Source organism: Culex quinquefasciatus, chromosome 2 (genome assembly GCF_015732765.1).
Source record: "Culex quinquefasciatus strain JHB chromosome 2, VPISU_Cqui_1.0_pri_paternal, whole genome shotgun sequence".
Taxonomy (NCBI): domain Eukaryota; kingdom Metazoa; phylum Arthropoda; class Insecta; order Diptera; family Culicidae; genus Culex; species Culex quinquefasciatus.
Window position 1 is genome coordinate 94,504,591 of NC_051862.1, and position 27,186 is coordinate 94,531,776.

The window sequence follows — 27,186 nt, forward strand, 5'->3', positions numbered from 1 at the left end:
GATTATTCCATTCCTGCTTTGGAATGTTTCTCTGAGACAATTGTTTGTTGTTTTGAATTTTGATTTGAAAGAATCTATTGGGGTCTACACCCTGAAAAAAAATATCCATATTTCTTTTTATTTTTTTGCGAACAGGATATTTTTCTTTTTTTTTTCTAATGACCGATTCTTAGCGAAGCTACACCAAAATGTCACATTTTTCAATTTTCAATATGATTTTTAATATGAAAAAAATCATTTTTATTATGATGCAATAATTGCAATGTGCTTTAAATGCGTTTTCTTACCTTAAAAGCCAAGAACATTGACCAAAAGTGGTCTGCAAGCCATTGTACGGGAGAGGATTTTTTTTCATAAATTTGCTCCTTTCGTTGTCCCGTCACGAAAAGAAATGGCTGGCAAAAACTCAAATTTCAACCAATTCTTTCAGTTCAAGGAGAAAAAGATTCGTTTTTTAATTTGTGATAATGTGTAGAAAAGCTAAAGGTTTTAAAAATCAAACTGGCAAAACTGTAGCGATTTTTGTAGTGTGCCTTTTAAAAGTCCAGTTTTACGATGTTGTCCCGTCACGCTACATTTCTATTTCAGGGAAGGCACAGATACTATATGGTTCATTCTGCATGATATTTCTTTGTAGGAAAATCAATTATCTTTCCAAATATGTAATAACATTGGGGGGTTTCTTCTTTTATTTTGCCACTACAGCCAAAATGCTGAAAAAAACTTGGGATTTTTTTTAAAAGGAGCCGAAGAATCGGTCAATGATTAAATAACTTTGTATTATTGCACAGTGGTCCAGTTCGCAAAATCAAACTGAAATTACCGAAAAAAGTTTTGGAACTTTGGTGTCTTCCGAAGAGTTGTTGTGAATAGGAAGGGTCAACTTTTGGTTTGATTGAAAAATAGGTTGGTTCACGATTGAGGTTTGCTGGATTTAAGGAATATGTTTAGGAATTTGTTTCCTTACAAAAAGTTTTTGCTAATCCAAGCAATTTTGTCTAAGATACTGTGTGATCCCAGATCCGTACCGGGAATCGTCTGCCGAGGAAACCGGTGCAGTCCTGCATCCGATCCGGCCGAGCGTCGCACGAGGAAAGAGGACGCGAGCTAGACTTGCTTTGTCAGCTGTCACCGAACCGTTCAATGGCTGCGTCCATGCACTGTCAGTGCATGGCTGCGTCAAGTCCATCGTACGAGGGGCCTATTCGACTCGATCCAATGGAGTGCGCTCACTTACACCGCAACAGGGTGTATCACTCCACACATCTCTCCTCTTCTCCATAAAAAAAAATCTTCCATGTTTTGTGCCACATATTTCTTTTGATCCACCATCGGCTTGCTCTTTAGCTGCTAGTCCATGACTCGGTTAACTGTTTGTACATATCTGCATTAAAGCTTTTCGGCCAATTTTAGATCTAGCCCAATTAAGTAGTGGTAGCTCGTGAAAAATTTCGTAGTCGCGATATTCAAACCTATCCGATATTATGCGCGCTGCACCAAACCGAAGTCGTTAGCGTGTACATCAGCCTATGGCGCAACAGCTTTGCTCTCGTATTTTGATCTTAGTCTGCTTCCACAATATTTCTTCTTAGTGTCAGTTATCTTTCTCTCTATCTATCTATCTTTCTCTCTCTCTATCTTCCTCTATCTTTCTCTTTCTATCTCTCTATCTTTCTCTCTCTCTCCATCTATCTTTCTCTCTCTCTGTCTTTGCCTCTCTCTCTATCTTTATATCTCTCCCTCTCTCTATCCTTGCCTCTCTCTCTATCTTTCTCTCTCTCTATATATATCTTGATCTCTCTCTATCTATCTCTCTCTATCTTTATCTATCTATCTTTCTCTCTCTCTATTTAACTCTCGATGTTTTTAAACAATTACTTCATGATACTTCTTAGCCCAGAAATCAATTTCTTTTATTTTTCTTGTTCTCATAATTGGGTACTAAAGCCCTATGTCAATTTTTATGTACAACGTTAAAAAACACAATTAAAAACCATTTCTGATCACTTTTTTTCATTTTATCGCAAAATTTTTTTTTGACAAGACAACATTTTTTCGATGGATTAACTATGGTCCCCTTGGAACGAGCTGTCAAGTAGGAGCTTTTCTGTCAAGAAGGACAGCGAGGTTAATTTTTCAAAATTGATTTAAAAATCCATTTTAAACTCTTTGTGGTCGTACAAAGGGTAATTGTACTCAGAAAAATAAGCTTTATCGCTGTAAACAATAATATTAGAAATCTAAGCTTCATTTTAGGACCCAATTCTAACACATTTCATCCACTTGTTTTCGAAACGCCATTCCTCGATATTTTCTTGCCCAAGTTTACGCTTAAAAAGTCACTGTTAAGCGTACCATCAACATCCTATAACAGCTTTGCCATCCATTGTTCACGACAGCATTCCAAACAATATAGCCTTCTTCACAAACAACCTCAATTACCAACAATTCAGCATTTTGATTGTTTCAGGCTTTTCAGCCACAGTGAGTCAGTCTGGATCACCTTTTTCTAATATGCTAACAACAATAGCTGCTTTTCAGGCTTTTACCACGTCAAACCGGCCTACCGTGCCCACACGACTCAATCTTTTCTTGGAACAATCGCGGCCTTCCAGGCTATTTACCACGGTGGGCCAATCTGACCCACCGTGCCCAACGCGACAAAATGTTCCACTAATCGCGGCCTTCCAGGCTATTTCCCACGGCGGGCCCATCTGACCTCTGTGCCCAACGCGATTCATTTTTTCTAGGAACTATCGCGGCCTTCCAGGCTATTTACCACGGCGGGCCAATCTGACCCACCGTGCCCAACGCGACAAAATGTTCCACTAATCGCGGCCTTCCAGGCTACTTGCCACGGCAGGCCCATCTGACCTCCGTGCCCAACGCGATTCATTTTTTCTAGGAACTATCGCGGCCTTCCAGGCTATTTACCACGGCGGGCCAATCTGACCCACCGTGCCCAACGCGACAAAATGTTCCACTAATCGCGGCCTTCCAGGCTACTTACCACGGCAGGCCCATCTGACCTCCGTGCCCCACGCGATTCATTTTTTCTAGGAACTATCGCGGCCTTCCAGGCTATTTACCACGGTGGGCTCATCTGACCCACCGTGCCCAACGCGACAAAATTTTCCTCTAATCGCGGCCTTCCAGGCTACTTGCCACGGCAGGCCCATCTGACCTCCGTGCCCAACGCGATTCATTTTTTCTAGGAACTATCGCGGCCTTCCAGGCTATTTACCACGGCGGGCCAATCTGACCCACCGTGCCCAACGCGACAAAATGTTCCACTAATCGCGGCCTTCCAGGCTACTTACCACGGCAGGCCCATCTGACCTCCGTGCCCCACGCGATTCATTTTTTCTAGGAACTATCGCGGCCTTCCAGGCTATTTACCACGGTGGGCTCATCTGACCCACCGTGCCCAACGCGACAAAATTTTCCTCTAATCGCGGCCTTCCAGGCTACTTGCCACGGCAGGCCCATCTGACCTCCGTGCCCAACGCGATTCATTTTTTCTAGGAACTATCGCGGCCTTCCAGGCTATTTACCACGGCGGGCCAATCTGACCCACCGTGCCCAACGCGACAAAATGTTCCACTAATCGCGGCCTTCCAGGCTACTTACCACGGCAGGCCCATCTGACCTCCGTGCCCCACGCGATTCATTTTTTCTAGGAACTATCGCGGCCTTCCAGGCTATTTACCACGGTGGGCTCATCTGACCCACCGTGCCCAACGCGACAAAATTTTCCTCTAATCGCGGCCTTCCAGGCTACTTGCCACGGCAGGCCCATCTGACCTCCGTGCCCAACGCGATTCATTTTTCTAGGAACTATCGCGGCCTTCCAGGCTATTTACCACGGCGGGCCAATCTGACCCACCGTGCCCAACGCGACAAAATGTTCCACTAATCGCGGCCTTCCAGGCTACTTACCACGGCAGGCCCATCTGACCTCCGTGCCCCACGCGATTCATTTTTTCTAGGAACTATCGCGGCCTTCCAGGCTATTTACCACGGTGGGCTCATCTGACCCACCGTGCCCAACGCGACAAAATTTTCCTCTAATCGCGGCCTTCCAGGCTACTTGCCACGGCAGGCCCATCTGACCTCCGTGCCCAACGCGATTCATTTTTCTAGGAACTATCGCGGCCTTCCAGGCTATTTACCACGGCGGGCCAATCTGACCCACCGTGCCCAACGCGACAAAATGTTCCACTAATCGCGGCCTTCCAGGCTACTTACCACGGCAGGCCCATCTGACCTCCGTGCCCAACGCGATTCATTTTTTCTAGGAACTATCGCGGCCTTCCAGGCTATTTCCCACGGCGGGCCCATTTGACCCACCGTGCCCTACGCGATTACATATACCAATTTACTCGCATTTCTGTCAAACACGATTTCCACTTATTACCTTCTCCGCGGTGCGCCAACTTTGTCCTATTTTGCCCAGGCGTCCGCAGCACCTTTCTCGCTCGAACGCCAACTCTTCAGAAGACCTTTTAAGGAAACAAACAATATTTTGGAAAATTCCTTACAAGAATGCTCTTTTCCCAGACTCTCGTCAAGGCCTGAAAACACTTCTGCACACTCCTTTAGACCACGCTCCGCAAAATAAAACACCTTCAAGCAGCAACTCCCTTACTCACTCAAACTAAACCTTTCACACCGTCAACTAGCAGCAGCACTTCGCCTACCCAACAAAACACACTCCGCCTGTAGAAACTAAAAAAAACTTCCCCGGCAGACGATTCCCCGTAGGTTCTCAAAAGTTGTAATGAATTACAACTCCGTCACGGTCGCCAATGTGTGATCCCAGATCCGTACCGGGAATCGTCTGCCGAGGAAACCGGTGCAGTCCTGCATCCGATCCGGCCGAGCGTCGCACGAGGAAAGAGGACGCGAGCTAGACTTGCTTTGTCAGCTGTCACCGAACCGTTCAATGGCTGCGTCCATGCACTGTCAGTGCATGGCTGCGTCAAGTCCATCGTACGAGGGGCCTATTCGACTCGATCCAATGGAGTGCGCTCACTTACACCGCAACAGGGTGTATCACTCCACACAGATACCAAATTTTATTTCTCAATCTACGCATTCTACCTCTTATCTTATCAATACCAGAACAAATCTTAAAAAATCAGTTTTTTGAAAGTAGCAATATGGTATCAATTCAGATTTAAGTTTTAAATTCTCAGGGGTGTTTTTCTTTAAACTCAAGATATCTTCATATGAAAATGTCTAATTTTCAAGGGAGAAGTGTACGGGACTACCCCAAAAAAATTCGAAAATTGTCCAACTATATGTTGTTTTGCCCGCTGATTCTGAATCTACCCTCAAAATAAAGCCAAAGTGTAAACATGTAATTTTTTGGTCATATTTCTGCGTTGACAGTTCGAAACGGGAAATCACAGCAATCAACGCAGCTTATTGTAGATACTAGGAAACAGTGCTGTTTAACGTTTAAATTAACGGAAACGTTAACGTTAACCTAAACGTGAACGCGAACGGAACCTACGTTGATCTTAACGTGAACGGAGCACGTTAATTAACGCGTTAATCCCCAACTTTGAGGGCCTGTATATTCTTATTGATAACATCTAGCGGGTTACTTCCAGTTGCACTTTACGGGCATTAACTGTGGTTATGATTTCCCGGTGAGGTAATTTGTCCAAAGTGGCCTCCGGTTCCGGCAACCCGGGACATCCGTCAAGCATGTTTTTTAAAGCTTTTGTCATTCAATCGACATTTGAGCTAATGTTATGGAACGTTGTTTGTTGTAAATAGGTATACTGACTATAGTCACATGAAAGGACTTTTTTATACTCAGTACACATTAGGGTGGGTACATTTTTCAAAAAGTTCTCGGATCAAGTTTTAGTATGGTTCCCCTTGTAGGGCATGCACATAGGGACTTTCATGCCAAATATCAGCTCATTTGGTTGTAAACTGGCTGCGCGCATCGAGGTTAAAGTTTACATGGGAATTACTATGGGAAATTGGAACTTTTTGTTCAAACGCTCCTACAGGTCTGGGAAAATCACGCTCCAACTTCTGGTATGGTCAGGCCTATGGGGAATGGTCTGGAAAACACTTTTCCCGAAGAGAGCATATGGTTTCGTTATCCCTAGACCTGGCGCATCGGCAAACAATCCGATGTCTCCGGAATCAACGGTTTTCCCTCAAAAAGCTTGATGAACACTGCGATGCCATATTTCAGACAGCTACCACGTGGTTGAAATATTTGCAAAAAAATACTAATTTGCTATGCAAAGATTCTGAATTCGACTAAATAATATCAGGATTGCTCAAAATGATCATTTTCTACTTAAAAGAAAGTTTGCTATTAAATATTCCAGCCGTTTCTCACCCACGTGGTAGCTGCCTGACGTATGGCGTCGCGGTGTTCATCGAGCTTTCATAGCATGCTAAGGTAAATTTGATGCTTTTTGAGGGAAAACCGTTGATTCCGGAGACATCGGATTGTTTGCCGATGGGCCAGGTCTAGGGACAACGAATCCATATGCTCTCTTCGGGAAAAGTGTTCTCCAGACCATTCCCCATAGGCCTGACCATACCAGAAGTTGGCGCGTGATTTTCCCAGACCTGTAGGAGCGTTTGAACAAAAAGTTCCAATTTCCCATAGTAATTCCCATGTAAACTTTAACCTCGATGCGCGCAGCCAGTTTACAACCAAATGAGCTGATATTTGACATGAAAGTCCCTATGGGCATGCCCTACAAGGGGAACCATACTAAAACTTGATCCGAGAACTTTTTGAAAAACGTACCCACCCTAGTACACATACATTACATTACATACACATACAGTACAGTACAGTACATTTGAGAGTTGAACATCATTGTATCAAGTAACGAGAGTTACGGAAATTGCTGTCTCCATAATTGATCAACGCCAACAACATCGTCAGCACTGCCGACAACATGTAGTGCTGACGATGTTGGTGGCGTTGATCAATTACCTCGCCACGATTAAAGCATGTAGCTCGATTAATGCTCAATAAGCAAAACCTCATGTGTGAGGCTCTGAGGGATTTTTACGATTACAATCAATTCAGAACGTTTTGGACTTCCTTCAATCATGGAACTTCTGTAACTCGTGAGTAATAGGATGTAACAAAATGGGTCAATTTTTCGGGTCGAATCACAAATATGAGCATGATTGGTTGCGACAGGACCCGTCGCATTGGCATTTAAAAATGATATTAAACTTGTAAAATCGGTGCGTTTTGGTTTTTGCTAGTTTTGCATTTGTAAAAAAAAAAACCTCTCGAGCTCATATGTAGGGGAACAGCATCTAATTCCAGCGTGCCTCTAATATCGCCATATCACCACTTTGACATTCAATTAGAGCTAATTAAAAGCGTTTACAACTGAAATCGAGTGATAAATAGCTCAATAAGAAGTGAGCAAGCAAGTTTCTATCAAAAGTTTTGCAAAATAAGTTGTTTAATTAGTGAAAATCAGCAAATTGGATAGAGTTAGGAGCGAGTGCTAAACCTGCCAAACATACGAGAATTTCCCCTAGTTTGTGTTCCAGGGAACAACTTTGCCGAAGAGTGCGGAAAGATTCGTTAGAATGTTACAAAAGTCATAACACCACCGCTGAAAACCTCAACTTTTCTTCAAGCTCTGCTGGCAGCAGGAAACTAGATGACCCTAAAATTTTGAAGAACTGGAATTGATCAAATCTGTAATTTTTGTGTTTAAAACATTGTTCAAATCCACTAGTTTGGGTCGAGTGAAGGTCGGATGGGTGTAAAAAAAATGTCAACAAAGTGTTTTAAAATACATTTTACACTAGTTTAGTTATTTTGCATTCATTACTTTTCAAAAATGTAAGATTTGACGAAAACAAAACGAAATAGCGAAAAAACACCATTTGCTGTACTGTTTGTTTATTGTACAAATATTTTAAAAATAATTTTGAATGCAGGGTATTGATTTTATATTTTTTTTTTGTTTTATTATAGAGATTTTACACCATTGTGCATTCATCTCTTGAAGGTGGATAGTGGAAGAGGAATGGTTACAGAGTTTTAAATCACTTGTCTGGCTATATTTCAATAATTGTTACCATGCCTTTTTACTAAATATTTCTGTCTTTGTTTCAAATATTTAGCGGAAAATTTTGATCTTAAATTATCAAGTTCTTCAATTTTATCTTCGTCCTCTTCCTCCAGGGATTTAACAGTTATCTCATAACACTTATTCCTATAATATTTTGCTTTTATGACATCTTCGTCTTCTTCATCTGTTGATTCTTCTTCAGCCATCTCTCTTCGTTTTGTTGTCAATTCGTCATCCGCGTCCAAATATGCTTGTAAGCGCTTCCGGGTTTTGCGAGTGTGCTTAGAAAGCACGGTCTCGAATCCATCGTTGTCTTCTTCGTCAATTTAACTCGTTTGCTTTGGATGTTGGTCTGCTTTACTGTTGTTGCTTTTACTGCTGCTGCTGCTGCTACTTGGCTCAAATTCAATCGGTGGTGTACTGCTTTTTTGGTTCACCTTTTTAGTTGAATCCGCACATTTTTTGTTCTTTGCTTTGAGTTTGCAAAGCGATTTTTTGCCTATAATCGTCACTGTTGCAGCAGCATTGTTTACAGTGATTGATTTCGGCGTTGGCTGTTTCAGCAACATCTGCAGGGTCCGAACTCCATTTGGGATTCCTGGGAAGAAGTTAATCCAGCGGTCGTTGGCGATGGTCAAAATTTCGCCGTATTTACTCATCACTTTTACTACGTCGTAATTGCTTATGCCTAGAGGTAGGTCAAGCACACGAACTTCCGTAGCGTTGTTGTCCAGGTAAATCGGGATTTTGCAACCCTGATATACCAGAGGTTTGTCGATGATGGACGAGGCCACTGCTGAGTCGGCGAACTGCAACACGGCTATTCTTCTTCTATTGCATAATTGCAATGCTCGCAAGTTTTCATGGTTTACTTGAAGGTCTGCGAGGAATTTTTTTACAAGCTTCGGGCTTGGTTGGGTTTGGAGTTGACAAAAATCCAGAACCACACTGTTTTTGTCTACGGTGCACATTTTAAAAAAAGCGGCGACGCGCACACAAACTGCGGACTGGCGTTGATAATGCGACTTGTAAGGTCGGCGGTTACTTTGCAACTGTGATTTTATATTTCAGATGATTGCACTTGAATTTCCATTAAAATTTTGAAGTACCTTGAATTATTTTTGTCGCCTGATTTTTCGGGCCGATTTTGAGCTTTTGAGCAATCTCGTTACCCAAGGCTGACGGGCAAAGTAAGTAGTTTCATAACGGAGTTGCAAAAAGTAGATTCTTATGTAATTCGCACTAGATCAATGCATAAAATTTCATAAGGGATTTGTGATATAAACTAAATAACAGCAACACCAATTCGATACCATTCTCAGTTTACGTGATTATTTTCACACTGCAATTCAATTCATCATAATGTTTTACAATTTCTATTAATATGTCAGTTTACTGTCGGCTTCTACTCGCTTCAGACGTGTGCAGTTATACGCTACCAGAAGTATCGAGTATTGAGCTATTGTGAAAATAATCTCTTGACCTTGAACTGAGTTTGATCCGGAAAGTGTAAGAAAATGGAGGCGAGAGTTGTGCGCGAGAACACTGTGAAGCTAAAATTTGGTGCCCAAAACCGTGGACCAACTAACTCGGAAATGTTCGCGTTTTTCCGGAAACAGAACTGGAATGAGGAAATGCTTTCGGCTATGTACAAGGAGGACTACAGCCTTCTTGTGAAATTCCGGACGAAGCAGCTTATGCTAGACGTTCTTGCTAAGTTTGGGAACCACGTGGAATTCGGGTATGAGGATGGATCGAATGTTCAGTTGGCCGTCTCGGCCGCTTGTGGAGTGTTCAAGTACGTGAGAGTATTTGGTCTACCGCCAGAAGTAGATGACAAAGCTATCGCAGATGTGTTCGGGAAATTCGGGAACATCCACCAGATGGTTCGAGAACGGTTTCCGGCTGAGACCGGGTTCCCCATATGGAACGGTGTCCGTGGTATCCATATGGAGGTGACCGCGGAGCTTCCCGCTCAGGTGTACGTCCAACACATCAGAGCGCGGGTGTATTATGACGGCTTCCAGAACAAGTGCTTCTCTTGCGGGTCGACAGAGCACTTGAAAGCGGTTTGTCCGAAGAAGCAAACAGTGCAAAGTCGGTTGGAATCTTATGCTCACCCACCGCTGGACCGCGGTGCGAAAGGATCGGGTCAAAAAGCGGGCCTAGGAGCGGGCCAACGAGCGGGTCAAGGAGCGGGCCAAGGAGCGGGTCAAGGAAGCGGATCAAAAAATCCTAGCTGGAACGACATGATCAAAAACTTCCCGGATCTCCCGACGAACGTTCAAAAATGTTTGACACCGGAACAGGCTACACTAAACAAGCCGGGGCAGGAGCAGCGCAAGGAAGGGGAACAAGGGGAAGGGTGGGTAACCATCCCGATCAAGGAAAAGCTTCGCGGCCGGGGGTTGCGGCAAAGGAAAGCGACCGACGCGGATTCGGATCCAGAGGACCTGTTCAAGGTTCCAGACGCGCCGAAACTTGCGAGGCTGCAAGGAACGAGGTCTCGATCGCTGAACAGCCGGAAGCAAAAGGAGAACTCGAACGCTCAGGTGCCGGTCGTTCTGATCGAAGGCTCACCTTCTCCGAGCAACCAGAAGACGGACACGGAAACGAGCGATGGAAAGGCGTCCGAAGAAGACGCAGCAATGGTGGATCTAAAGTGAGGTTAGGTGAGTTCACCTGACCAATTGTTATTGAGAGAGTGTGTGAGTGTGTGAGTGTGTTTGTGTGAATGTGTGTGTGTAGTATAAAACGAAAAGATGCAATATTCCTATAAAATTGCCACAGTTAATCTTAACAGTACCAGTACAGATGTCAACAAGGGTTTGTTTAGGGACTTTGTATACAATCATGATATCGATATTGTGATGCTACAGGAGGTTGCGTATGATAATTTCTTGTTTATACCAACACACTTTCCGTTGGTCAATATTAGTGAGGATAACAAGGGTACCGCTGTATTAATAAGAAAGAGTTTCAATTTTAAAGATGTTTTGCTCGATCCAAATGGGAGAATAGTATCGTTTGTTTTGAATAATATAAACTATGTTAATATTTACGCGCATTCGGGCTCTGACAAAAGACGGGAACGCAATGATTTGTTCACAAATCGTTTAGCAGTACACTTAAACAAACCTGGGACACGATTTTCTGTTTTATGCGGTGATTTTAATTGTATTTTAGATGGCGATGACACTCGCAGCAACGTTAAAAACTTTTGTGCCGGACTTAAAAACATAATTGACCTATTTTCATTCAAAGACATAGCTAAACAATTGAAAAAAGCAGCTTTTACATTCATTCGTGGCGATCGATTTGCAGAACATCCCAGTGGCATTTTCGGACCATCATGCAGTCATTATTAAAGTTAATTCATTAAAAGATCATATTTGTGCTAAGGGCAGAGGGTACTGGAAAATTAATCCCAGCTTACTTGATTCGGAAGAGATTTCTAAAAGATTTCAAGATGAATACATTAAGCTTAAATCGCGATCAACTTATAATACAGATTTGAACAGCTGGTGGCATTTTATTTTAAAACCTAAGATCAAACAATTTTACAAAACAGAAAGCTGGAAAATTAATAGCGCAACCCAATTGCAGAAATCAAATTATTTATCAGAATTATTAAAAATGGCTGAAAGGCAACACAAGGGGGAAAATCTTACTGCTGAAATTGCTGCATGTAAAACGAAGCTTATGGAAATTGAGTACAACAGACTGAATAACTACTCAAAAAAATTATCAAACCTTAATATTTCAGAGGGAGAAAAAATTAGTGTTTTTCAAATTTCCAAACAAATTAATCAAGGTCATGACAGTCAATATTTACGACTTCAAGGATCTGATGGAATTATTACAGAAAAAAATGAATTAGATGAACTTATTTTCCAACATTTTTCAAAACAATTTGATATTGATAACACTAGTACAAATTTAAGAAATGAAGAGAATCCTTTAGACTCTATATCAAAATCATTGGATGATGATGATCGGGAGATGATGATTGATCCAATAACTGAAGAAGAAATTTTAAATATACTTAATGCTTGTAATAAGAAAAAATCACCAGGAATTGACGGCCTTACATACGAATTTTATATAACTCATTATGATTTAATTAAAAAAGATTTGACAAAATTGTTGAATGGATATTTAACCGCAACATATTCACCCCCAAAAGAGTTTACGGACGGTATTGTGATTTTGATTCCCAAGAAAGGTGACAATAAACAATTGGAAAATTATAGACCTATTACTCTTTTAAATACTGATCATAAATTACTAACAAAAATCATAGCAGCGCGAATACAAGAAAAAATGGATAAGTTAATTGGCCCTGGTCAAAGTGCGTGTGTTAAAAATTTATCATGTTCCGATAATCTTAAAGATATAAGAAAGATGATGACTAAAGCAGCAGAGACAAAACGATTTAAAGGATTTTGTTGAGCCTGGACCTAGAAAAGGCGTTCGATCGTGTAAATCATAGTTTTTATGGGATGTCTTGATGAAATTTGGATTTCTGAGCAAATTATTAATTGTGTGAAGAAATTGTACGTTCATGCCAGTTCTCGAGTTTTATATAATGGTTTTTTAAGCAAAGAATTTAAAATTAAAGCTTCGGTGCGCCAAGGATGCCCATTAAGTATGTTATTATTTGTATTATACATAGAACCGTTAATCAGAAGAATATATGCAAATACTTGCGGTATTCTTGCTTATGACAAGATCCTTAAAGTTACAGCATATGCTGATGACTTAAATGTTTACGTACGCAACTGTGAAGAATTTGATTAAATAATACAAATCATTTCATCATTCTCAAAGTTTGCTAAAATTCGATTGAATCAAAGGAAATCGGCATTTTTGAGAATAAATAATTGCATTTCAGGACCGTTTCTTATTCCTGAAGCAGATGATTTAAAAATATTAGGTGTAGTTTTTAAAAATAGTTGGAACAGTAGCATTGATCAAAATTATAATAAACTTGTGAATGATATAAAATATAGATTAACGTTAAACTCTTTCAGAAAGCTGAGTTTAGTAGAAAAATGTTGGTTCGTCAATTCGTTTGTACTTTCAAAACTATGGTATATAGCAAAATTTTTCCTCCAAAAATATTCATTTAGCAAAAATTAAGGCAAGTGTTGGAAATTTTATATGGAACAATCAAATTTTTAAAGTAGATAGACGGCAATTATATCTTTCAGCAGAAAATGGCGGCTTAGGACTTCAAGACCCTGAAAGTAAGTGCAAGGCAATATTTATAAGAAATGTGTTACAATCTGATTGTCCAAGTAATGATGAATATTTACTTCGATACAAATATACATCTAAATTATCGCGTAACTCGAGAGAATGGCTGGAAACTGCAAATATGATAAAAAGCAACTACAATCTTCACTCGTGCAAACTTATCTATTTATATTTTATTGATGAATTTAAATTTAAACCTAAAGTTGAATAAGAATATCCGCAAATGAGCTGGGAAACTGCATGGCTGAACCTAAGTTCAAATTTTGTGCAGCCAGAAGATCGATCTAGTGTTTATAATTTCTTAAATGACTTAATTCCTAATAGATTTAAATTATTTCAATACGGGATAAGAAAAGTAACCGATAATAAATGTGAAATCTGCTTTGAAATTGATAACAATCTACATCGCCTTAAATCGTGTCCCAACGTTATGGAAATTAGAAATTGGACTGAACAGATTTTGAGAACCCGAATGAATGTAAGATGTAATGATTTAGAAGACATATTATTCTCCCATATTGATAAAAATAGTATTCAACAAAAAGCAGCATTATGGATTACGGTACATTTTGTAGGATTTGTCTTTAGAAAATTTCCAAAGTGTAGTTTGTATGTATTTAAAAAGAGTATTAGGGAGCTTAGGTGGAATAAAAGAAAACAATTTGTATTACATTTCGGAACCTTGTTGAACATCTGTTGAAATTCTCATGTATTGTAAAAGCTTAACGTAAACTGGTAAATAAATGATTATTTGAAAAAAAAAAAAAAAAGGCTGACGGGCAAAGTAAGTAGTTTCATAACGGAGTTGCAAAAAGTAGATTCTTATGTAATTCGCACTAGATCAATGCATACAATTTCATAAGGGATTTGTGATATAAACTAAATAACAGCAACACCAATTCGATACCATTCTCAGTTTACGTGATTATGTTCACACTGCAATTCAATTCATCATAATGTTTTACAATTTCTATTAATATGTATTTAATCGTAAGAATAGAGATTAGTTTTACCTTTTTTTTTCACTACTTATCAGTTAAAGTCACCTTCGTTCTCCTACTCAGCTCACTGCTTCCTTCTTTCCTTCTTTGCTTGGAACGACTCGTTACAAATTTAAACAAAAAGAAAAACAAACAAAAACCGGAACAAACAGTAGAGGAAGATTTGCGATCTTAGGTTTTGAAAACTGGTACAAAACACCATTGTTTCTAGTTGTTTTGTTGTTTGCCTTTTCGTCATGACGATTTAGCACTACTCGTTTCTTTTTGCTTCCTTATTCGTCACACTCATCAACTATACATTTTACACGAAGATCACGAGAAGAAAAACCACATTTGTTTCAAACCACGTTCAAATACCCTTTTTAGTTTTGCTTATGACCTACCTTTGCTTGCTTGCTTGCTTATCATCAATAGTTTAATGTTATGTATCGTGTGTGTTTTTGTTTATTGTATTTATTTCACTATCATTAATCTTTGTCTTTATGTCGATACATATTGGTTCAGCACACAAGTTTTTTTTTGTTTTTCAGTTAGGAATTCCTTCTACAAGTAACGGGGACTTTCATTACACAAATACATTTCTAAAGGGTCAGCCTTTTCCTGCACTGAACTGAAATCTATCATCGTCATTTGCCTATAAAGGGAAAAGCCCAGTCAGAGAAATAATTAAAAAATGGATGAAGCGCCTTCGTTCTGTAAAATCCCCACATTTTATTCTACTAAATTGCTACTGTTTTCGTTCGTTCCGCTCCTCTTTCGTAATTGTGTGTGTGTGTTTGTGTTTGGATGTGTTAATATCTTTTGCCAGCTGTTTGCTCTTGCTATCAAATTCTCTTTCATTCGAATCTCAATCTCACTTTGCAAAAGTCTCTTAGTTGATATTATTTACTTCACTTTAATATGTTACACGTAATCTTTTTTTTTTCTATACAAAGAAAACAACCTTAGAAATGTACAATAAAACGTAATTAATTAAATAAACCTATCAAAATAAAATCAACATAAATACAAAATTACTAGTCTTTTTTGTTTTGTAGGACTTTACACATGCAGCAGCACTACCGCCTCTATCAAAAAGCAGTAAATTTACTCTTTTTTTTTTCTCACAGACAAAACGATTCTGCTGGCTCGTCCACCCACCGAGTCGGGGTGAGGAACCAAGAGTTCGTGTGTAGATTAGTTTACCCCTAATGTGTGTGTGTGTGTGTGTCGTTTCATTTATCGAATTCCAAAACCCCTTCTTCTACCCACCTTCTTCAGCTAAATGAGCAGAATAGTTACACAAGCGTTTCGTTTCGTTTTACAAATTACGCGTCACCCTTCTTACGCAATGACCAGCGGTTCGTCGTCGGAGAAGCTCCGCGGCACCTCCTGGTGCTCGTGGTCGTCGTCGTCCAGGCTGTCCCCGATGCGGGTCGCGCCCGTCCGCGTGTCGTAGTGCGAGTTCGCGAACCGGCTGAAGGACGTCTGCAGGCGGCGGTGCCGCTGGACGACGTACACGACGGTGACGGCGAGGGCCGCTGCGACGAGCGTCGGCACGAGCCACAGCCACGCCGACGAGTACGAGGACGTCTGGACGAGGCTCTGGAAGTTGTGCTTCTCGAACGTCTCGATCTGGGCAATGTCCGAGTAGTAGCCCTGTGTTGGGTGGGAGAGAGAGAGAGAGAGAGAGAGAGAAAGAGAGAGAAAGAGAGAGGGGATGGAGAAATTAGTTTTCATTCGAAGTACGGCAGATGCCGGGTGGCTACTCGATACCAGGTTTTAATATATTATCTTTATATCAAATTTAAGACATTAGTATGGCATCAGTTAATTTTTTTTTTGGTAAATCTATTTTACGGATCTCAAACAAACAAAAAACTACACTAAAACCCCGATGGTTTGACACCCCTTTTACACAAAGCTCACACCTACTACCAATCGCTTTATTGGACATAGGACAATGGCTTATACGGAGGCTTTTGTGTAAGTTGTGTGGAAAATCGATTCCCCCGACTCGTTTAAAATAAGAATTACGTTTAGACCACTTTTCAAAAACCAGCTTTAATAAAGGATATCTTTTAGGAGAGTATGCATTTTCGTGAGGCAACATCTTCGACTATTGCCACAAAATAAATGAAAAAAAATCGTTGGCTCACTTTCAAATTTGACTTTTAAACCCATACACGGTAAAAATCTCACTAAAGTAGCGTGAATTTTTATCTAAGGTAATTTTTTTTTCAGTAGGCCCTGAAAGTCAAATTACCTACAAGTTTTTCTTTGCCCGAGCAGACGGAAATAACTTGGGAATAACGTTTTTTGTTTTTTGAAAATACCAGGCCAATAACATTTTATGTTGTGTTTTATTTATAACAGGATATGTTATTCGTCGCTATGATTTTTTTGTCATGGGATTGTTATTGTAATAACAGACTAATAACATTTTTAGTTATTCTTCGAACAAATCTTTGTTATTATTTTTTTGTTATTTTAACAACTAATCCTATCATTCTAATAACAGTTAGAGTTATTCTTCAATAACAAAAAAAAATATTCCCAATTTTTTTTGGCTGTCAACCAATATCATTTTTCTTTTCATTTCATTTATTGGATTGTTTTGGCAATAACATCATTGCAGTAAATAACCTAAGCTGAGATATGGGGTACATTTCAACAGTTGACTAATTCAAACGGTGTTAGAGTTTACTGGTGCACGTTAGAACCAAATGAGCAGGGGAAGGAAAAAAGTTACAAAATAACCTTCGAAATTGCTAATAGATGGGGGATAGTTAGAAGAAAGGAAGTATTTCTTATTCTAATAGCTGCATCAGAGGGTTAGCTGAGGTGGCACACCCCATCCAAAACTTCGGTGGCACTCGTAGAAGCCAATCGTCAATCAGCTCCATCTTCACCATCCTGTGGACGTCGTCAGTCGGGTGGAAGGGATCCAGGTTTAACACCATCAACCAATATCAGACCAATGACAAATTTTGTTATGATAACATAAACTGTTGTTAAACTCTTATTCATAAATTGATTTTTCAAAAAGATTCCATTACATTTTCTGTTATTTTAACAATTGTAGCCCGGGGTCAAACAAGTTGGAAATGCAACTTCACCGGCTCTTTGAACCATCGAGAAATTAAAAGTGAGAGTGTGTGCGTGCAACATGGATATTTGAGCTCCTCGGCCTAAAATGGCTACGAGAAAATATCGAAAAAAAATCGAGAAAATATTCGATTATCCAAAGTGAAATTTTTTCGATGCCTTTGGATAATCGAGTCTGAACTGTATAATTTTCTTCTTTACCAGAGGGCCGCTTTTTGCCTTCCTCACCTTACTGAGGAAAGGCTATAAAATCACTCGAAAAATGAACTTATTAATTTGACCTCGTAGACCCACCTTCACGTATACATATCGACTCAGAATCATGTCCTGAGCAAATGTCTGTGTGGATATGTGTAGGTGGGTCACTCGATTATCTTCGGATTGGATAAACGGATTTTGACCGTATTAGTCTTATTCGATTCGTCTTGGCGTCCCATAGGTTTCTATTTAAAATCAGCAAGTTTAGTTAAGTACTTCAAAAGTTATGTAAAAAAAACGATTTTGGCGTATGTCGGGAAGATTGTAAAAAGGGTGGTTTTTGCAAGAAAACCTATCATGCTATACATTTTCGGAAAGGTATTAAAAAGACCTTTCCAATGAGCCCAAAACATAGAAGATCTGACAACCCTATTGTTGTATTTCGTGAGAGATTGATTTTATTGCTTCTTGTTTGTTCGAGTGTCAGAAGTGGAATGGTGAATGAATGCTTGAATGATTGATGGTTGCTTCGATTGCTTGAATGGGTTGCTTCGTTAGTCCAGGGTGTGCAACATCTCTCCCTTCAGACCAGCACAGGGTGCGACTTGGTGTGATCCGGATCGCTCGCCATCTTCATGCGGTGAGATATTGTGAACAGTACCAGCGGAGATGTTCTTCGTGCCATGCCGTGGATTCGGACGGGCTGGAAACTGCATCGGTCGGACCTAGACCTGTTTTCGTGTTTGGCTCCCCTTGCGATTTGACTGCAAGAGAACGCTGCTGCTTGACGCGGTTGACCTTTCTAGAGACGCTGCTGCATACTGCTGACATCGGGCTGTCCCACAGCTCAAAAAGCTCGATCCAATCGAGACCGAACAAGTTGATCTGCTTGTCAGTCACGTAGAAAGTTCCGGTTCTGGTGACGCCTCCGAGTGTGACTTGGCTTCGGAGCTCACCGAGTAGGGACAGTGACTTACCAGAGGCTGTTCTGGCAATCTGCTTGGTGGGAGACAGCGGCGGTGAATCCAAGTTGTCGCACCACTGCTTCCGCGAGATCACTGTGATGTCCGAGCCGGTGTCGAACTGCAGAGATGCTTGAGAATTGTTGATGCTCACCGTCAGGAACTTACGCTTCGAGGTAGAGTTGACCCGGTTGGCGGCATACAGGCTGTTGACGTTCGTCTGCTGCTTGTTCTTGAACTTCTTGGGCACGCAGCTGCAGTAACCTTCCTTGTGGCTGGTCTGCATGCAGTCCTGGCAGACATGCTGTTTGTAGGCGCAGTCTCGAACGAAATGCATGTCGCCACAGCACCAGCAGGGTGATGGTGGTAGGGCGGACTGTGTTTTCGTTGACTGGCTGTCGCTGGAGCTGGAACGCGTCGTCGTTGAAGGCTTGTCCCGATCTTGCTTGACCGCGCAGATTGAGCTTACCGGCTTGTGTTCCACCATGGCGGTGTCGTGCTTGAGGTTTTGGAGGCGATGGCATTCGGTGATCAATGCTTCCAAAGTGCATGCGCCCTCCGCGTTGACCTCGAGCATGGACAGGAGTCTCGTGCGGATGTCGGCATCTCTTGAAGAGCGCAAACCACAGATGAACAGCAGGCTCTTGAACTGGTCCGCCGTGAGTTTCTTGAGTTCGAAGTCCTCGCAGTGCTTGTTGACGATGCCAGCGTACGTCACGAAGTCGTACGACTCGCTCTAGGACAGTTGAAAGCACTGGTATCGTTTGCTGAACAGCGAGGCTTGGACACTGAAGAGTTCACGGGGATGCTTCGGGAGCACGAAGTTGACGTACTTGTCGTGCACGGCCACGTTGAGGCTTCTCAGCAGCAACCGGACTTTAGCTGCGTCGTCGAGCTTCGCGCCGTCCTTGAGGAAGAGGTCTTCGTACTTGCGGTACCACCGGTCAAATACGAGACCGTTGTCGGGATCGTAGACGAACTCCCGGATGTTGGACGCCAGCGTTTCGATGATGAATTCCGGACCGTTTGAAGTCCGACTGGAACCGTCTTGCAGGTTGAAGCGCTCCAGCATCTCCATCATCCTCGCGTTCTGGGCCTCCAGCCGCTCGTTCTGCTGCAGAAGTCGCTCGTACAGCAGGTTACCGTCGGGCTGAATGTTGTCTCCGGCATTCTTGTGATCCGCAACACTTCTTCAAAGGTAAAAATCTTGCTTTTTCCTCGTCGCCAATGTTGTATTTCGTGAGAGATTGATTTTATTGCTTCTTGTTTGTTCGAGTGTCAGAAGTGGAATGGTGAATGAATGCTTGAATGATTGATGGTTGCTTCGATTGCTTGAATGGGTTGCTTCGTTAGTCCAGGGTGTGCAACACCTATCAAAAGTTATTAGCACTTAAGTGTTATTTATACACTTTTTGTAGGCCGGATCTCAGATATTTCAATGAATATGATGTCCGAGTCCATCATGCGACCTGTCGTTAGTTAGATAATCGAAAGACCATCCAAATGAGCCTAGAACATCGAGGATCTGACAACCCTATCAAAAGTTATTACCACTTAAGTGTTGTTTTTATACTTTTTGGAGGTCGGATCTCAGATATTTCAATTAAAATGATTTTCGGGTCCATCATGCGACCCATCGTTAGTTAGATAATCGAAAGAGCTTTCAAATGAGCCTAAAACATCGAAGATCTGACAACCATATCAAAAGTTATTAGCACTTATGTGTTATTTATACACATTTTGGAGGCCGGATTTTAGATATTGTGATAGAAATATTGTCTGAATCTTCCATGCGAACTATCGTTAAATAGGATTTTATCAGACCTTGCCGATGAGCCAGAAATATTGAAGGTCTGCGAACCCTATCAAAAGAAATGAGTAATGAAGTTGATTTGTTAAACATGTTAAAGGGGAATGTTGCTATTTTTACTGAATGAATTGACTTTATGAATGTGAGGAAGGCACCAACCACCTAAAGGTGAATTAAGTAACGTTTTTATTAGAAAACCGGATAAACAAAAAATGAATTTTCAGTATTTGTTTGTTTTTATAATACTAGAGCTACTCCACGTGGTTTATGGACGGTTCCTTGATATGACGATTTTTGAGACGGGGTTGGGTTGTATAGGGGTTAATGATTGCAGTACATCCGAAAGCACTCGAAAATGTATAACAAAAATTAAATCGGCCAGGCACACTGCGTTGTGTTTACCGCAGAGAGGATTCTGTGAACGGATCACATTCCACAAAATCTACAGCCGCTCTACTTTGGTTCTACGCATAGGTGTCCCATGTTCTTGCAACTGACCGGGACCGGTGGTGTAGCGGTAAACAGGGTTGCCTCTCACCCCAGTTGGACTGGGTTTGATCCCAGACGGCCAGACCGGTGGCATTTTTCGAGACGAGATTTGTCTGATCACGCTTCCGTCAGACGGGAAAATAAATGTTTAACCAAAAGGTAAGGTCGTTAGCTCAGTCCAGGTCGTTTCCTTGGGGTTTGTCTCGGTAGAGTCGTTGGTAGGCAGTTAGACTCAAAATTCAAAGGATTTAAAACAACAGTTTTCTGTTTGTGGAGCAGAGGCCATTTTTTCTGACTAGTGTTGTACACCGCAACAAAAAAGTTGGAATAGGAAGCGTCCGCGTCCTGGCTGGGACCCTAAGCCCAGGAGGAGTGAATTTGAATATGTTTTTTTCTAGTCGCATAGCCACCCTGTTCAAACATTTATCTTCTTCTTCCATCAACTTACCCCGTTCGGCCCGGTCGTCTTCAGCCGCACCCCGATCGTGAACAGGTGCCCGATCGGCACCCCTGCCAGCCGATCCGGGTGGATCAAGATGGGCGGCTCTTTGGCTTCGATCACCACCAGCGGCGGGATGGTCGTGTTCAGGCCCCTGCCATCGTACACCACCGCTTCGTAGGTGAATCTGTAACATGAATATAAAGTTAGAATTGTGTTCATGTTTAATCCAGTATGGGAATTATCTTACTGCGTTTCGTTAAAGTTCAGCACGGGCTTCCAGTAGACGACGTACGTGCCGTTCGTCTCGGGCCACACCTTCAGCTGGGTCGGGTTCGGAAGGGGCCGCGAGTAGACCACGGTCGTGACGACCTGCGCGTGCTGGACGTCGGTCGAGACGGCCACCTCGTAGACGGCGCCGACCGGGATGTTGCGGAACACATGCACCAGCGTTTTGTTGGCGGACGACTTAACGTTCACCAGCGTGGTGCTGTTCTTTTTGAGCTCGCGCACGGAAATCTAACGGGAAGACGAATGGGTTAGAATCTGGAAGTCTAAAGAGAGAGTCACGTAAGCTTACAATATAATTAGGATAGGCGGACGACTCCAGCGAACAGCTATGCTTCCACTGAATAATCATCTCCGAGTTAATCTGACTAGAGTCGCTAATATCAACGGTAAGTTCCTTTGGTGGCAATGTGTTGTTGTAAGGCGTGTCGAGCTTCAGCGGGTTTCGGCCGAGTGGGCCGGGCCCGATCGGACCGACGATGCCGATACTGACGAGGTAGGATTCGCAAGGACGCAGCTTCGTCAGCTTGTAGCTTGTGGCGGTCGTGTTGATCTTGGAGGCTGAAAAATAAATTCATTCTTAGTATAAAGAATCTCCCCAACTCATTAGTACTCATACCTTCAAACAGCTGGTCCATGTTCGTTCCGTAGTAGATTCCGTACGTCAATTTCCCGTAGCTGCCATGTGGTTCATCCCACTCCAGCAGCGAGTACTCCTGCGTTTGCTCCTTCAACCTCAGGTTGATCGCCGGCAGCGGTTCCCCTCCAAACTTGACGATCGTGGTCTCGTGTCGTCCAACGTACTGCTTGACGTATGCCGCAACCCGAATCACGTACTGCGTCCCCGGAACCATGTTGTCCAGCGTTACGGTACTATTTTTAACCCACAACTTGCTCAACTGCGGGTACGACTGGGGCAGCATCGGCTCGATCATGTAACCGTCGGCATTCGCCACCGACTTCCACTCCAGTGTCACCGACTTCTTCGTAATGTTCGTCACGGCAATCTTGCTAATCTGTTCAATATTGGACGTTCCGTCAAACTTGAGCTGCACCATGTTCGACGAACTCGACTCGTGCTTTCCATTCCGGGCCTTCACCCAGAAGTCGTACACCATGTCCGGCTTGAACTCGGACTCGATGATGAAGCTCGTCTCCGAAGGTCCGACCTTGGCGTTCAACGCTGGCCCGACGTTTTTGGACTGGGACCGGTAGTTGATGGTGTAGCCCTGGAGGAGACCGTTTACGTCCTTTGGTGGCTGCCAGCTGACCATGATGCGCGAACCGTTGATTTGGACGACGGAAACGTTCAACGGAACGCTGGGAACTGAAAAAATCGCAAATGTGAAATATGGTCATAAAGTGTGCCAACTGACATGGCAAACACACAGCTAACTATCGCGGTTGCACGCCACCGCAAACTCACCTCCCTCGCTGGTCGCAATTTCCAGATAAAAGTACGGCGGCGTAATCTTCGTCTGGTTCTTCACGCGCACGTACGTCGTCACGTTGTACACCGTATACGGCTTCAAGTTCGTGAACCGATAGTCCGTCTGCTCGATCCACGTGCTCACGTTCTTCCACTCGCCGTTGTAGTAGATCGACGGCAGATACTCCAGCGACACGTCCCGCGGCAACGGAATCCACCAGAACACGACAAAGCTGGTCGAGTTGAGCGAGCGCTCGTCCACCCCGATTTGGGTCACCTTCAAGAACAGATTTGAGATTAGTTTGGGGGTTCAAGATAAAGATTAAGATTGAAAGCCGCACCTGATAGTGCTTGACCTTGCCCTTCTCGCAGTGCTCCTCGTCGCTGCCGTCGTAACAGTCGGCCTTGCCGTCGCACAGCATCATCAGCGCGAAGCACGTGTTGTCGCACGCGAACACGCCCGGATTGTTGGTGCAGTTGTTCTTGGTGGTCGCCGAACTATTTAAGAGAGATTCAATAAGAGAATGATCTGAAACTCAAAGAGTCAGTCTACTTACGGGCTCGGCTTAAACTTGCAGTCCTCGTCGCTGCCATCGACGCAGTCCACCACGCCGTTGCAGTACTTCTCCATCGGCAGACACTGGCCGTCGCTGCGGCACTTGAAGTGCTTGTTGCTGCACTGCTTCTGCGACGGGCAGTTGCCCTCGTCCTCGCCCTTGGAACAGTCCTCGTAGCCGTCGCACACGAATCGCTTTGAGATGCAAACGCCCGAATCACAGCGGAACTCGTGCAGTCCACAGTTGCGTTCCTTCTTCCGGGTTGGGATGGGTTTCGCCGTGGTGCTGGTGATGATCACCGTCGAGTTGCAACCCGCTTCGTCCGATCCGTCGCCACAGTCGTTGACACTGTCACACTTCCACCAGTATGGCACACATTTGTCGTTGGCACATTTGAACATCCAGTCGTGGCACGAATCTCCCGGCAGGAAATTGATGCCCGGCTTCTTTGGCACCTCCGTCGATGAGCTGCAGTTCTTCTCGTCACTGCCGTCCTTACAGTCCTTCTCTCCGTCGCACTGCCAGGTCTTATAGATGCACCGTCCGTCCGATTCGCACGTAAACATCCACGATTCACACTCCTTCTTGGTGCAGTCCTGCTCATCGCTGCCGTCGTTACAGTCATGCTCGGTGTCGCAACGCCACTGCTTCGGGATGCAAGAGTTCGTTCCGTTGCACCGGAACTCGTCCGGTTTGCACTCTACCGTTGCCGTGTTGTTCTTGTTACAGGTGGCCTCGTCAGTCCCGTCGCGACAATCGTCCTCTCCGTCACACAGCCAACTCTTGTTGATGCAACGCCCGTTACCGCAGGTGTACTCGTCTGATTTGCACGACGCTGCCTTGCAGTTTTGCTCGTCCGATCCGTCCAAACAGTCCCGGTCGTAATCACACACAAAGTACTTCGGCACGCACTGCTTGTCCGACTTGCACGTGAACATGTACGGCGGACACGGCGGCTTATCCGCCGGGCAACCTTCCTCGTCCGAGCGATCTCCACAGTCGTCATCTCCGTCACACTTGTAGATCTGCGGCACGCAAACGGCATTCTTGCACGCGAAGAACTTGGATCCACACGTACTGCCCGATCGAGCGCAGGTATTGTTCGCAAACGGAGTCACTCCTCCCGGGCACAGACACTGACCTTGGGCGTTCTTCTCCATACCGTCCGGACAGAGGCAGCTGTAACCTCCCTTCGGAGCACCAACGCAAATGTGCGAGCACTTGTTACCTTCCGAGCAGGCGTTACCTCCCTCCTGAATCGAATGACCGTAGATCTTCAAATCCATCGAGTTCATCATCTCCTCTGCGATGATGTTAATCATAATTCCGTGATCCTTGTCTGCCGAATACACCGAGTTCATCTTCCAGTCGTCCCAGTACATCAGGTCCTTCATCACCGCGACCGCAAACGGATGTGCAACGCGCGAGTCCTGCTGCAGAATCTTCATAAAGTTCTTGCCGTTCAAGTCACTGCTCGCGATGTAGTCCTTGCTCGCGTCAACCCAGTAAAGCCGCTCCGCAATGTGATCGATCGTCACACCATTCGGCCAAACAACATCCGGTTTTGTAAACAACAGCTTGATATCCGTTCCGTCCAAATTCGCTCGCGATACCGACGGCCGCAACGCGTTCCAATCCGTCCAGAACAGATAACCCTGCAGCGGATGAACCACAATTCCGCGTGGCTTGTTCAAGTTAGGCGCGTCAATGATCGTCCTCCGCAGTCCCTTCAACGGACCCGAACCCGTTCTTACCGCCTCGATCTTCAGCCGCATCCCATCAACAAAGTACAACATCTCCGAGATCCAGTCATAAGACATGCCCTCTACCGAAGACAGTCCACTGTCAACTAGCAGCTCCGTCGAGTTCTTCCCATCCAGGCACTGCCGCCCGATCACATCAGTCATAATATCCGCCCAAAACACGCAGTTGTGCTTCATATCGAACTCGATCGCGATCACGTTCTTCAGCCCCGTCACCGGAAACACCTCCTTCGTCTTGTTGCCCAGAATGATCCGCGAGATCTTGTCCCGCTGCGCAATCACCAAAAACTCATCAACCTCACCCATCGGGCACGGAATCGGTTGCGGCAGATACTGCGACGAATATCCGTCCGTACAAACGTCTCCCTCGATCTTCCTGTATCCCTTCGTCCGGTTGAAGAATTGTCCAGCCCGGCACGAGCTCGGCACCGCGTACGGATCAAAGTTCGCCAACGTCTTGTTCCTCACGCACGGACTGTTCTTGCTTCCCGTCGTCCGACTAAACCCGAAGTCACACTCAAAGTCGTAGCTGTTGCACATGCAAACCTGCTGCCGGATCGGGCGATCGTAGTCGATCCCGTTGTAACAATTCGCCAATGGCTTCCTCCTCTGATACGTGTCCTGCTGACCCAGAATGCAAGGCATAAACGAATCACCCAAATTCGCTCCCGGCGCCCAGAACTTGTAATCATCCTCCGTACAATTCGACGTAAACGCCTTCTTCAGATCGATCTTAATGATCAACCACTTGTGCTCCTCCTGCTCCGATCCAAACAGCGTGAAAATCGTCGTATTCGTGTCCGGCTCCGTCATCAACCCGTAAACCTTCAAGTTCGTCGAATGGAACGACTGCGAGCGCCACTTCTCACCCTCATCCGTCGAGTACAGAATCTCGTTCGTTTCTCCCTTCGACTTAAAGTACTTGACCGCCACCAGAATGCCTCCATGATCACCCATGTTGAAGAAGTGATAGTCCTTCAGAATCTGCTTCCACGTCAACCCAGCATCACGCGAGATGTACACTCCCGGATGACCCTTCAACGACTTCCCCACCACACCACTCGCCATGATCACCCCAGGTGCCGACTTGGAACTCATAATGCTAACCGATCGCGTCACCGGATACAGCGAGCTAAACTTCTGCGACAAATGCAAGCTGCAATCCTTAACGCAATTCGCAATCGGCAGTCCATCGTCATCCGTAGTCGGAGCGGTGATCGGCCTCCACGACGCGCCATGATCGAACGTGATCAACGACACCAGCGAGTCCGGCGAGATCGTCTCCCCAAGCGGAATCCGATTTATCTTCGACGCAATGTAAATCCCCCGCAAGCCCTCCACCTTGTACAAATCCGTAAACGCCCCGTCCGACGACTGCACCAACCAACTCGACCGCCAGTTCAGCTCCGGCACATACGTAAACACATTCTCCAAACTCGGCACAAACTTAATATCGCTCATGTCCGCGTTCGACTCCGACACATAAAGATGCGAGATCCGCTCCGTGTGCACCACCGAAATCATAATCCTCCTCCCGTCAACATCCGCCACGTGGTAACCCTTCATGTCCAGCTCCGTCTGGAAGTCCGCCTTCACAAACTTGCCCCGCTTGTACGAAATCAACAGCTGCGTACTGTTTGGCAGTCGCTGCGACGCAAACATAAAGTCCTTCTTGATGTGAAAGTCCTCGACCTTCTCGATCAGCACGTTGAACTGGTTCGTGTTGTTGCGCAGGTTGGCCGCGTTGTAGAAGATCACCGAGGAGGTGTCTGGAAAAAAAGCAACAGTTAGGGTTGATTCCGACCACATAAATG

General features: G+C 44.0%; 2 protein-coding genes across 2 annotated transcripts in view; one reads left to right on the forward strand and one right to left on the reverse strand.

Moving 5' to 3' along the window:
* The window catches only part of LOC6036879 (hormone receptor 4), a 209,236-nt gene extending 198,480 nt beyond the window's left edge, over window positions 1–10,756 (forward strand). Inside the window, exon 8 of the mRNA XM_038250507.1 lies at window positions 9,710–10,756. Within this exon, the coding sequence (XP_038106435.1) occupies window positions 9,710–10,756 (1,047 nt within the window). The remainder of the gene's footprint in view (window positions 1–9,709) is intronic.
* Window positions 10,757–14,253: 3,497 nt separating this feature from the next.
* The window catches only part of LOC6036878 (sortilin-related receptor), a 77,839-nt gene continuing 64,906 nt past the window's right edge, over window positions 14,254–27,186 (reverse strand). Inside the window, exons 5-12 of the mRNA XM_038257505.1 lie at window positions 23,610–27,141; window positions 23,394–23,550; window positions 23,050–23,329; window positions 22,243–22,950; window positions 21,916–22,184; window positions 21,586–21,854; window positions 21,345–21,522; window positions 14,254–15,988 (exon numbers count right to left, since the gene is read on the reverse strand). Coding sequence (XP_038113433.1) covers window positions 15,674–15,988; window positions 21,345–21,522; window positions 21,586–21,854; window positions 21,916–22,184; window positions 22,243–22,950; window positions 23,050–23,329; window positions 23,394–23,550; window positions 23,610–27,141 — 5,708 coding nt within the window. The 3' untranslated portion in view covers window positions 14,254–15,673. The remainder of the gene's footprint in view (window positions 15,989–21,344; window positions 21,523–21,585; window positions 21,855–21,915; window positions 22,185–22,242; window positions 22,951–23,049; window positions 23,330–23,393; window positions 23,551–23,609; window positions 27,142–27,186) is intronic.